This window comes from Phascolarctos cinereus, unplaced genomic scaffold, assembly GCF_003287225.1.
Source record: "Phascolarctos cinereus isolate Bilbo 61053 unplaced genomic scaffold, phaCin_HiC Scaffold_9;HRSCAF=440, whole genome shotgun sequence".
In the NCBI taxonomy this organism is placed as follows: domain Eukaryota; kingdom Metazoa; phylum Chordata; class Mammalia; order Diprotodontia; family Phascolarctidae; genus Phascolarctos; species Phascolarctos cinereus.
This window is the reverse complement of record NW_027556402.1, coordinates 9,789,631-9,803,085: the sequence shown is the minus strand read 5'-3', so window position 1 is coordinate 9,803,085 and position 13,455 is coordinate 9,789,631. Positions and strand designations below refer to the sequence as shown.

Sequence of the window (13,455 nt, the reverse complement as noted above, 5' to 3'; positions counted from 1 at the left end):
TCATAAAAAAAAAATCAACAGAAGTGGGAAAGACATTAAAAAAAACACTTAGCTCCTACCTCTCAGGCACAGTAGTAGTAGCATATTGTGCTTTAAAGTTTGCAAACCACTTTACATAGAATATTTCATTTGGTCTTCAAATACCCTGTAAAGTAAGTGCTATTATTATAACCATTTTACAGATGAGGAAACTGAAGCTGAGGTTCAGTGACTTGTCCGCAGTCACACAGCTAATAAATGTCTAAGGCAGGATTTGAATCTCAAGTCTTTTTCATTCCAAGTTCAGAGCTCTAACCACTAGCTGCCTTAGCTAAATTGTCATGTACATACAACTGTCAGGGTAGCAGCTGGGTGGCACAGTGAAGAGAAGACCAGACCATGAGTCGGGAAGACCTGAGTTCAAATCTGACCTCAGACACTTCCTAGTTTGGGGACCTAAGATGAGCTATTCACCCTCTGTCTGCCTCAGTTTCATCACTTGTAAAATAGGAATAATAATAGGGACAATAAAAATAGGGATTATAAAGTTGACTCTAGTTTTCTAATTATTTTGAATTAAGATTATTCGAAATTAAAAATAGGGATAATAAAGTTGACTTTAGTTTTCTAATTATTTTGGAATAAGATTATTCAAAATTTACTTTCTATTTTGGTCAATAAAGATTGATTATTTTATAACAAAAAATAATAATGTTTGTAAAGAGTTCTATAAATCTTAAAATACTATGTAAACTGGTTTTTTTGACTTTTTATTAATTAATGGATTTTTAGTTTTCTAAACTAGTATTATTAATACAATGACGATGATGGCGATGCATAGTGCTTGTGTGGCTGTTTTCACTTACGTGTTTTCCTCTGTCACGATGGAGGACTCCTTCTGGAGGGGGATATTGTGAGGTATGAGAGTGACATAAGAACAAAGGTCATCAGTATAACATAATAAAACACTATATAACAAAATGAAGGGTCAGGCTCAACGACCTAAGAGCTTCTCTGATTTATCACGAAAAAAATAAATAAATAAACCGTGAAACGGCACAGCATGTGACCTGACCACTTACTGGCGAATAACAGGTTGTCTGCAGAGAAGCACTAACTTTTGGGAGTGGAGTCCTATGAATAAAGCAAGGATTTTTTCTACACTGAACACACATAGTCCAGTCTCTCTATGAGGCCAGTACACAAAAGCGAACCAAGGTTCTCTCAAGAAGCCATGAATGCACCTAGCTTGTTCATCTCAGTGCTTCCTAATCTGGCTAATAGGAGGCCTGGTGAAAACCCTGGCCTGAGGCCAGCCCAGCCTTCCTCCAGAACACCACGAGAGCTGTTGCCATCCGAAATGCACTAATCCCCTTTAGTCACGGAAGCCAAAAGCAAGGGAGGAAAGAGAGAGGAAACAGCCAGTGAAAAATATTCTGATGTCAGTGACCCAGATGACAAACAAAATTTCAGCAACTGTCAAGTGTAACAACCTGCAGCAAAACACATCCACATGGGGAAAGAGGAGCAGAGCGATGTGTCCAAACAATTACTCACTATGGCCAAGTTGGATTGACACCAGGGATAGAAGGCTGACTCAACGTTAGGAAAACAATTAGCATGGTTAATGATATTAAAACAAAAACACCCCAAACCACACGATTATATCAATAAATTAAGAAAAGGCTTTTGACAAAGCACAAAGCCCATCTATACTCATGCAATACCGGCTTCAACGGGCCTCCCACACAAACTGTGGACACTGTACCTTAAGAGGGAATGGAATCATGAGTAAAGATGGTTTCTCATCCAAAGACTTCAGTGAGTTTTCAGGGTGAGAAAGACTATGTGAAGCACAGAAGGTAAGAACTGAGAGCCTTTGTTTCTGAGTTAACTGTCAAGGCCAGGGGTGGGGAACCTGGGGCCTCGAGGCCACATGTGGCCTTCTAGGTCCTCAAGTGCAGCCTTTTGACCGAGTCCAAGCTTTACAGAACAAATCCTTTTCTTAAGGGTATTTGTTCTGTGAAGTTTGGATTCCATCAAGGGGCTGCACTAGAGGACCTAGAGGGCCTCGAGGCCCCAGGTTCCCCACCCCAGGTCAAGAACAAACAGACCCTGACACTCACAGAAAGTTGAATGGTGGGCCTATGGATCTACTATCTATAGAGATAGCAGCAGTTACAGTGGGTGATTAGAGGTAACTCTTAATGTGAGGTTTCTCACAGCTGATGTGCCACTGAAATATCTAAATGTATTTTTATTGTTTGTTATACTATTAATAAAATGATGTTTGTCTAAGCCTATAAGACTGGGGTTTGACTGAGACGAGTGAACGCTTACGCAAAAAAGGGTTTCCTCAATCAATTTATGATGAAGAGCACCATAATGATACAATACCAATGCTGTGTGTAAATACGCACGTGTGTACATGTATATACACACAGATACCTGCAAATTTATCATGGCACAGCATCTAAATCCGTAAAGGAAAAATGAATTAAATTATGGGGAGATTTAACACCTGGTTGGTCATATGGGATGAGACTAAGATAAAGCCAACATTTTTAACCTGGGAGACCAGAAGGATGACGGTGCCTTTGACAGAAACTGGGAAGACTGACTTATTGATTAGGGAGGATGGCAGAAAGGTTCTTTGATTTTCCTTGGTATTCTGAGCCTAAAGGGTTTGAGCTGGTCTCCCCGACCATGTCTAGATCTCCAGCAGCTCAAAGACAACAGCAGGCTAGGCAACTGAACACAGACCTTGTCCTTAGTAAGAGCTGCTCAAAATGTGGGGGGACCCAGAGTTCCTATAAATAGATGGATAGATAGATAGATAGATAGACAGACAGATAGATAGATGGACAGACAGACAGACACATGATAGATTGGTAGATGGACAGGTAAACAGACAGATATAAAAGATATAGACAGACAAAAAGACAGACAGAGATAGATATAGAGACAAAAAGAGATACAGATAGATAGAGATAGACACATATAGATAGATATAGAGAGACAGACAGACAGATAGATATAGATAGACAAACAGATAAAAGCAAGGGAGAGAGACTGAGGAGCCCCATCACAAAGCCTCAGACTTTCCCCAAACACTTGGGCAGAAACAGAACCCTAATCTAATCTAAGTCCAGAAAGCCTCCTGGGGGGCCCCCCCACCCACACCCCATGCCATATCTCCCCTCTTGGAGCTCTCCAAACACTGCTTCAGAACACTCTCAAGGCGCCTGGCCCACAATGTTGTATTTTTGTATTTGTGCCACAGACATTTCGCCGTGTAACCACAGACAAAACACTCGAGCTCCCTAAGTTTTCATTTCTTCATCTGAAAATGGTGACTGATGGCACGCACCTCCCCTTCAGAGGGGGTTGTGAGCCTCAAACAAGGTCACACGGATTGGGCGCTTTGTTAACCTTACAGAGCTGGGCAAAGGTCACCTGTTACTACTTTTTTATAAAGTGACATGTGTTAGTTCCTTATTCCCCAATTAATAACAAACTACTTGAAGGCAAGGTCTGCATCTTGGCGAAGCTTTAGAACTACGCTCCATAGCCCAGCACCCCGTACAGAGAAAGTGCTCACTAAGTGTCTGGTGAATGGATGGACCAGTCACAGCAGGCCTGAGGCCTACATCTCAAAGATGTAGATGTAAAACCAAAAGTACATGAGCCATCAAGGGCTGGTTTTGGTGATGACATCAGAGACCCCAACTTGGGATCACAGAGCAGGAAGAGTCCCCAGAGGCCATTCAGTCCTACTCCTCATTTTAAAAATGTAGGCCTAGCTAAATCAGCCAATTAACCAATGAGCATTTATTTAGCATCTACTGTGTGCTAAATGCAGGGAATGCACAGAAAGGCAAAAGACGGTCTCTGCCCCCAAGGAGCTCACAGTCCAGTGGGGAAGACAACAGTCATAGGACCATATACAAGCAAGACACAAATGGGACAAACTGGACAAGCAGCAGAGGAAAGGCCTACCGTTAAGTTCCACAGTGACTCCCCCAGGGTGACACAGGCTCTCTGCAAGAGACAGCTGCGACATAGGGAGAGAGAGGTGGACCTAGGACCGTGAACCATGGACCTAGAAAGCCTTGGGTTCACGCCTTGCCTCTGACACAAAACATCTATGAGATGCAGGACAAGCTATTTAAGGTCCTGCACTGGTGATGGGAGTTTTCTTCCCTGGGAGTTCCCTACAGAAATGAAATCACAGGTGTAGTCCTTAGCCGTCTTCAAATTTATCACAACATCAGTCTTTAAAAGCACCAGGATAATGAAAAGCACTAGCCAACTCCTTGGAAACAAGGTATGCAGTTAAAAACCTGAGAATTACATACCATGAGGTCAGAAACTCTTCTTGAACCACAAGAAAGTCCCTGGCCCCAACATCAGAACAACATCTAGGGACAATTTTTAAAATTGATCTGGTGCTTCAATTTCACCGAGCACAAATTAGCTTTAGAGAAAAAAAAAGGTTCAGATTTCCCTGAAGTGATGAGAGGTCTGAGGATGTCAGCCTCGTGTTCTTTGTGGAGTGATGGGATTCACTCTGTGGTTCAGAGGTAGAGAATCCAGCCTCCAACTGTGCTGGAGACCGGCCTCCAACCAAGGCCTCCTCGTGTACTCATCTGAAGGAGACACCTTTCTGCACACGCTTCCATCTCAGACGTGGGCTTCAGAAATGCTAATACCCAGAGACAGAGCAAAGACTTTCTGCCACTCAAGAGCTAGGCTAGTCTGCCTCTGTCTCTCTCCCCCCCTTTCTCCCTTCTCTTCTTGTCATCCCTCTTCTTCCCCTTTCTTTCCTCTCTCCCTTTCCTTCTCTGATTTTCCTCTCCATTTTCTTCTATTCCTCTCCTCTCTTTCCCCTTTTCCTTCCCCTTCTCTGATCTCCCTCTCCACTTCTCTCTCTCCCTCTCCTCTCTCTCTCTATCCTCTTCTCTTTCCTCTCTCCCTTCCCTTCTCTGATCTCCCTCTCCACTTCTCTCTCTCCCTCCCCTTCTCTGATCCCCCCTCCCCTTCTCTCTCTCTCTCCTCCCTTTCCATCCCCTTTCTCTCTCTCCCCTTCTCTGACCTCCCTCTCCACTCCTCTCTCTCCCTCTCCTCTCTCTCCACCCCTTCTCTTCCCCTCCCCCCCTCCCCCACCAACACAGACCCTCTCCCGCCCTGCCATCAGGATGGGCTGAGAAAAGGCTAGTCACAAACCCACCTTCACGGCTAAGAAGTTGAGCCCACTTTCGCTGGCCAGGGCCTTGGCTATCATTGTTTTAGAGCACCCCGGCCCGTAGAGAAGGATTCCTGTAGGCGGCTGAACCCCCATCCGGGCAAAGGCCTCCGGATGCTTCAAAGGCCATTCCACAGTTTGCTTCAGTTTGACTTTGATGTCTTCCAGCCCTCCGATGTCCGACCAGGATACCTACAATGCGAACCATCTGATCAGTGTCAGCTGTGACAGGACAAACAGAGGGCTGGCGAAAACAAAATATGCCCACCAACTGTTTCCAAAATAAAAGAAGGGAGAAGGGGGACATAGGGCTTTGAGGAAACTTTCATGGATCAAAATGCTGTCCTGCTCCCCGGGCGTCTGCTCCCTCATCCCCCCGTTCACCTGACTCCTACCCCACCACGTCCTACTCCAGTCGGGCCGCCCTCCCCACTGCGCCTCTGGAACTCCCACTGTCAAACTATCAAGCCTTCATTTTAGATGGCCTCCTTTCTTCTTCCTTGCATCTCCTGAATCCCTGGGATGACGCTATGTCCCCAGCCATCCTTCCCAATATGGGCTGCATCTTCTCATGCCTCCCAACTCACCGTCTGGGAAGCAGCGTCAGAAACTCCTTGCTCCCCATTGCCTAACCCTCCCTCTACCATATGCCATCACTCAGCAGCCTTTGAGGGGCCCCCGTCCAAATTTATCAGCCAACCCAGACCCTGGTGGCCATTAACTATCAACCTCCGGGATGTTTTACTTCCCTTCTCTATGGGTGCGTGGCCTTAGCTCAGTCTCATTTCCCTCCCCAACTCCTGCCCTCATAAAAGGAGACGGAAAGAGTGAAAGAGAGAGAAATTCAGAATGAAGGGGACTTTGCTCCTTAGGAAATAGAAATCCCAGAGGGCACCATAGAAGGGGCAGGTGGTGATGTGGGACATGGTTGAGGAGGATGGAGACAGGTGAGAGGTGAAGGCTGGAGATAAGTTTTTTCCAAAACGGCCAGTGATGAATGGATAGAGAGAAAGGAAAAGAAACAAGAGATAACAGTGGGTGACCCATGAATAGTGAAGCTCAGTCTCTACCTGGGTCTGGCTTCAGCTTCAGCTTCCAATCTGCTGCTGCATTTGCTCCTGCCCTGGGGCAGCCAGTAAGCCAGAGGAGAAGGAAGGAAGGGCTGAGGCAGCCTCCCCAGCCACCAGCACGAGGCAGGGGTGTGCTCTGTGAGGGTCTGTTCCTCTTCTGGAATTCCTATTCCATACCAAACAAACTTCCCTTCATCTTGGACCTCTTTTTCTTAAACTCCTTCCATCTACTAGCTCCTTAATCTACCCAGGACGGTGGGTCAGAAAGTCTCATTCCCAGAGGGCTTGCCATCGGGGACGACTCCAAATCAGCGGAATATATGCAGCTACCTATCAAGGCTTAGAGTGGCTGTCCCAGCTCTGCCGAGGCCCCCACCCCTCCACCACTCTCCCACCTTTCTCCTGATGTACTGAAAGAAGTTACAGGAGACATTTTTGAAAGTATGTCTTGGGCTGGCTGACACATGAGCACAGTTAATCAAGGACTTACAGATGTATATGGAAGTAAGAATGCACCACATCCTGATTCAGATAAGAAATAAAAAAGGATAAATATCAGTACGAAATAGTACTTTGCTTTAAAAAAAAAAAAAGAACTTAGTAGAAGCCTACTTTAAATAATATGATCTCCTAGTACACCTTAGCAGGACCTTTTCCCCACTCTAGGCCTCAGTTTCCTCATTTGTAAAAAGAAGGCACTGGGCTAAGCAGATACTCTGAGGCCCCCTCCAGCTCTGGATCTTAGCCTATGACCATGACGATCCTTTCTAGGACCCTAAGATTTCAGTTTCCCCAAGTTTCACAAGCCTTTCAAGCCCAGGTCTCCTGCAGGAGGGGAGGGGTGGCTGACTGCACTTCCCTGCTCGGGAGCTAGCTATGCTGGTACCTAAGTAAGCTTGGCAAGCAAAGGGTCCTCCAGACAGGCTGCTTGTCTGTGCCATCTGAAAGATGAGCGAGCCTTCCTGAGACATGATGAAACAGAGATCCTGGGGAGCTATTTCCTGTGTTCCATGGGAAGCCCTGCCAAGAACATTTCATATCCCAATCTTGTCTTAACCTAAGACCAGGGATGCATTTCAAAAGGATGCGGAGATGATGAAGTGGGGTGGGGAGGACAAGCGGGATATGCCCACAGCCACTGGCAAGAAAACACCAAAAATAACAACAACAGTAATAAAGGCCACAGTATCAGGGTACTGGCCCTGCCTTCTTGTCAATCTCCTCCACAATGGAGAAGCTACAGACTCCCTCTGGTGCTATTTAAAGGAAATTCCCTCATAATCCAGACAGCCACCAGTTCCCATCATCCCTCTCTTCAACTGTGAGCAGTAAGCTCTGTTGGGCATTGGGGAAATGAGAATATTTCATGTTTGAAAGGCAGCATGGCATGGTAGACAGGGAACTGGCCCTCAGAAAGTCCTGTCACAGATATGTACTGGCTCTGTAGGCCTGAACAAGTCACTTGACCTGTCTGGGCCTCAGTTTCCTAATCTATATAATAAAGAGGTTAGAACTAGCTAACCTCTAAGGTCCCTTTCAGTATTAGATCTAAGATCCTCTGACTAGCAAAGGTCTTACAATGAGTAAGCATCATTACACAGAAAAGGAAGCAGAGGGCCACAGAGGTTCCACAGTACAATAGCAGGAGGAAATGCAAATACTGTGGGTGCATCCTCAATTTTACTTCGGTTGGTTGTTTTTACTTCTGAGTTGTGTATAAACCACTGGCTTATACAAGAAACAAAGTCAAATGGAACTCTTTTCCAAAGTTCTGACAAACAGCAAGAGAGAATTAAGGATGTTTCCAGAGGCTGCATTAACTTCTCCATCATAAAATCAGGCTTTCGCTCAAGGCCAGACACTCACAGCCTCTACCTCTTGAGTTTGCAGAAACCAGAGAATAAAAACACGCTCTTCAGAAAAACAGAAAGCTTGGCACAAGGGATCCCTGCTACTCATCCTGAGGGTGTCTTAAGGAGGGAACTTAATTATGGTCAATTAAATGCCAATTTTACTCCCCTCCCCCATCATTGCCCAAGAAATCTACCACTAATGAGCTCATCCCTGTAGCCAGGCTGCCTTGCCGCATCCCAAGCCTCCAGGCTCATCTGAAACGATGCCAGAGGAAGAAAGGTAAACAAGGAGGTAAGTGTTGAATGTGTAATTAATGCAACGGGCAGGCTTTTGATTATCCGGATCGCAGAGAACCTTGCCGCTGACTTTTAAAAATGGGGCTGATGAAGAAGGTTTATTTAGCTGATAGTACTAGCTGTACATCAACAAACGTGCAAGACGGCAACCCTTAAGTCGGAGGAACTGAGAGGAACAGAGAGGGCAGAACTGAAAGCTTGAAGATGCCCTGGAAGTCACTCAGGGTAGGGCCTCAGGGTGCAAAGGGAGCCCATGGGACATCTGGCCTTGGTCTAGCCTCACACGGGATCAAAAAAAATCTCTCCTGTCAGGGGCAACCAGGTGGCAAAGTGGACAGAGTTCCAGCCTTGGAGTCAGGAAGACCTGAGTTCAAATCCGGACTCAGACACTTGATACTTACTAGCTGTGTGACCCTGGGCAAGTCACTTAACTCCAATTACCTCGACAAAATAAAAATCTCCCCTGTGACCCTACCAAGAAGTAGACTTCCAGCCTGTGGTGGAAGGTCTCCAATATGGTAGAACCAACTACTTCTAGGCAGCCAATGCCCCTTACAGGATTGTTAGAACATCCTTCCTTATAATCCTAAATCTGTCTCTCTGCTTTCACCTGTTCCTAGGTCTGCCTTCTCAGGCCAGACAAAACAAATCTAGTGGTCTCTCCAAACTTCTAATACTTATATATTTATGGGAAGAAGGGAAAGAAGAAGGAAGGGAGGGCGAAAGGTAAGGAAAGAAGGAAGGGGAGGAAGAAAAAAAGGAAGGAAGAATGGAGGGAAGAAGGGAGGAAGGAAGGAAGGAAGGAAAGAATGGAGGAAGTGGGAAGAGAGGAAAGAAGAAAGAAAGGAGAAAAGGAAGAAGGAAGAATAGCAGGAAGAGAGAAGGAAGGAGAAAAGGAGAGGAAGGAAAGAATGGAGGAAAGGGGGGAAGGAAGGGAGGAAAGAAGGAAGGAAAGCATGGAGGGAGAAAGGAAGGAAGGAAAGGAGGGAGGAAAGGAACTTTTAGAAGAAAGTCGGCTACACAGAATATATTCCCCTCGTATTTTTTCTAATGATCCAATGGGAACATAGGAAGCAACCTAAGAAAGTACTTTTCTCACGAGTGGCAATCACTCCAGAGCCCACAAGTAACAACAATGCCCACTGTGGTCCCTTACCAGCTAATAACACGTCAAACAGGAAAACAGCATGAGACCATTGAGTAAAAACATGGTGTCGAAAGAAAACTGTCATCAGCAAAATGAGGGGGCTGGGCCAAGGTCTCTCCCCACTGAAATATTCGATGACCCTGTGATCCTTATTCACAAAAAACAGAGGAATAAAGACAAATGAAATGAGGAATGAAAGGGAAGGGCTGGGGGTGAGGGGGAAGAGGCTTCCATGGAATATCACTTTGTGGTCTGAAGGGTTTGTTGAGTTCACTGGTCTCACCTCAATGAAATCCTCTGGGAACATTTTGCTGAGCAGATAAGATCGGCAGCTAGCTGGAAGCCCACGGTGCTTAGCAGCTGCCATCCTTTCTACCCAGGATCTCATCTGATATCTGATTTTCCTAATTACCCCATGAAGTAGGTGGGGCAATGATTATTTTTAAAATTTTTAAATCATTTTTAAATTTTAAAAATCATCTCCATTTTACAAACGAGGAAAATGTCTCAGAGAGAGTCAGCCATTTAACAAACATTTTCTTACAAGTGCTTACTACGTGTTCCAGGCACCATGCAAGAAAACAGTACCTGTCCTCAAAGCATTTCCTTCTAGCAGGAGAGACAACCCGTACATAAATCAGTACATACAAGATTCACACAGAGGAGATGGAAGACAACTTGGGTGGGAGAGGGTAGGGCACTGGCAGCTAAGAATGAATACTGACAAAATAGCAAAATCCAGAGTAAGAGAAGAAACGGAGAATTTAAATAACCCGATATCAGAAAAGAAAAGAAACAAGATATAATAATCATGTGTTTATAACCATACACAGCTCTTGACAAAATACAATGCTCATTTCTCTAAAAAGTACAGTAAGAAATGGACCTTAACATGGCCAGTAGAATCTATTTAAAACAAGAGCTACAAAAACATCTAGAGCCATTCTTTTTGTGATCACAAAGAATCAGCCGTGGGGATGCCCGTCAGTTGGGGATGGCTGAACAATGTCGGGGTTTGTTTTGTTTGACTAGGCAGGTCTGTTCAAAGGGTTTTGTCTTTTTTGTTTTTCTTAGTTAAGGTGGGGGGGGGAAGATGGGCAAAATAAATGCTTGCTAATTAAAAAAGGTCACATTGGCAGATATCTGATGAACTCATGCTTCGTGGACAAGAATCTAACATTATCATCCAATGAAACAATAATAAAAATATTAGTAACTAGTATTTACATGGAGTTTTCAGGTTTGCAAAGTACCTTACAATTATTATCTCATTTGATTCTCACAATAACCCTCGGAAGTAGGTTCTACTCTTATCCCCATTTTGCAGATGAGGAAACTGAAGGCAGAGGGAAGATAAGGAATTTGCACCCAGTTACTAAATGTCTGAAGAACTCAAGTCTTTCTGACTCCAAGCCCAACACTGAGCCATCTTGCTGCCCCAAACTGGCCCATGAGTTAAAAAAAAAAGGAACAAAGGGTAATTTTTTAGAAAGGTACATCTAGTAGAGATTCATGATTCACATACCATCTTCTTTTTCTGTTCTTTACTAAATTGAAATGTGTATGCTTGTTAGATTCATAAGAAAAAACATTTTTGAAAAGCAAAAAGAAAGAGAATAAATGTAACCCCTGATCCAACCCTCTGTTTTTAAATACATAAGGAAACTGAAGTCCGCTAGGCTGCAGTCCTTGTCAAACATCACACAGGAAGTTTTCACGCCAGGATGAGGAGACAGTTCTGGGGCTCTTTACCCTACATCCTAGGAGGAGTCAGACAGACATCTCCTGAACTCGAGTCCTCGTGGGATACTTTAGCACTAGGCGCAGACTCACAGACCCCACTAGGGCTGTCTGAAAGAATCCTGGGGCAGTAGAAGACCCACAGAATAAAGTAGGGCCAGTGAAATTTTACAGCAAAATAGGACTTGAAGCTTATTTTTATATTAAAACATTTCCGGATATGATCAGTCTTAACTGGTACATAAAATAATATTTAATATTTTTGTAACCAAAGTACTGCTGGCAGCAACACTGTCTCCCAGAAGCCAGATTTCCATCAAGGGTTTACAGTAGTTTTGGAAATACAGTTCTAGATCCAAGAGATTCATTGCCTGTGGGGAGAGATTTAGGAGGATCTGTGACCCTGGATGGGAAAAAAAGTCACATCCTTCTTTTCACTAACCTCTCCCTAAAAGTTAGCATTTCCTTCAATTATGAATGGAGTCAACAAACTATTTTAAGAAAAGACCCACGGGCTTCCCCAGACTGGCCAAAAGGTCCATGAAATAAACAAAGGCATAGAACCCCTGTTCTAGACAAAATTATTTTTGTATTTGCTTTGTGTGTATTTAATATGTAAATTGTACATATTATATCTCCCTTTGTTTCCCCCAGTTCATTCCAGAATGGGAATGTTTCATTTTTTTCTCTGCATCCCTAGTACACAGTTGGCATTTTATTAATGCTCACTGAATGAAACTGAATGGATATTTGTGCATATTTACTTGGACAAACGTCCACTCAGATAAAAGTGAATAAAGCTGGCTCTCAGACACTCCTGTATGTTACCACATGGGAGGTCCAAACGTAGCTAGGTCCCATCTTACCAAAGCCCTGACCTCTACCATCTCCACTCAGAAACAAACAATCAAAGGGGTCCCGTCAACACCAGCAATGCAGCACTGACGCATTGCTCATCCTGGGACATTCCATTCCTTCGAGACCAAACTGACGCCAGCATATGTTGGATCCCCCTCTCCCCCACCTGAAACCATTCCTCAAAAGGAAGAGAAAAACAGGCACTGTCACCTCCCACTTGGTTGAAGCAGGTCTTAACTGGGCTTCCACCCCTGAAAACTCCTGGGCATAAATCACTCAGATGACTTGACACGCTATTCCTTCTTGTAGACTCACTTGCCAGGAAATACTGAGGGAAGAAAAAGCAGTCTGCCTACAGCAATGCTGCCACCACAGGACTTTTTTTCCTCTTACAACTGACTACAGAAACGTGCTCATCATGTCAGAGCTCACAGGTAGCACTGCAGGCACCATGGACAGCTGCCAACTCATGAAATCCCCAAAGAAAAATGGCACAAGGGCATGGATTATAAATACAGCATCAACAGAAAATTGAGCAAGTCTTTCATGAGCTCAATTAACAAGAGAGCTCTTTCTTGGGACAGCTAAGATAAGTTTAATAACACCAATGGACTGTAGGATTGCAGATTTAGGGTTGGAAAGGGCCCCAGCAACTGCCCAGTCCAAGCCCCTCATATTATTATTGAGAAAACTGAGGACCAGAGAAGACCAAAAATCTGCCAAAGGTCACACAGATAGGGTCAGAGGGGGGGTTTGAAGCCAAACCCAGTGGATCAAGAACCAGTGTCCTTGCTGATCTACCAGATGGTCAGAGCTCCAACACATATCAAGGGGCATTCCTGGCCTCAGGGATGAAGTCTCTCATGATTCTCAAGACCCTCAGCATCCTGGCGCTGCATCCTCTGAAAAACTTCAAGTCTTCCAATGCCCTTCCTAGAAATGACACCTGATGAGAATTCTGGGTGCAGTCTAATCGGAGCACACCACAGGGCAAGCGAGAAGCACGGACCATCTAGTCCATTCTGTACCGGATCAAGACTCCCTTCTGTCGGCTGGCCTGCTCAGCCTCTGCTCGAATGCCTCTAAGAAGGGAGAACCCATCATTCGCCAAGGCAGCCCCTTTCTCACTGGGCCAGCCAAGGAAACTGAGCTTGGGCTCCACGGCTACAAGGCCCAACTAAACTCCCATCATCTGCACGAAACCTTTCCCAACCCCTCTTAGTTCTAGCATCTCCCCTCTGTTAATCACTTCCTATTTATTCTGCA

The 13,455-nt window shown here is 44.8% G+C and overlaps 1 protein-coding gene across 7 annotated transcripts in view; it reads right to left on the bottom strand.

Annotated features, from left to right (window-relative positions):
- AFG2A (AAA ATPase AFG2A) overlaps positions 1–13,455 on the bottom strand; it is a 233,662-nt gene that overhangs the window by 196,302 nt on the left and 23,905 nt on the right. For 5 of the 7 annotated variants that reach the window (XM_021008252.2, XM_021008250.2, XM_021008256.2 and 2 more), the window contains exon 11: positions 5,210–5,416. In XM_021008252.2, the coding sequence (XP_020863911.1) occupies positions 5,210–5,416 (207 nt within the window). Of the gene's footprint in view, positions 1–59; positions 878–5,209; positions 5,417–13,455 lie in introns of all 7 variants that reach the window. The other 2 variants (XR_013484145.1, XM_021008257.2) reach the window with 2 other exon arrangements.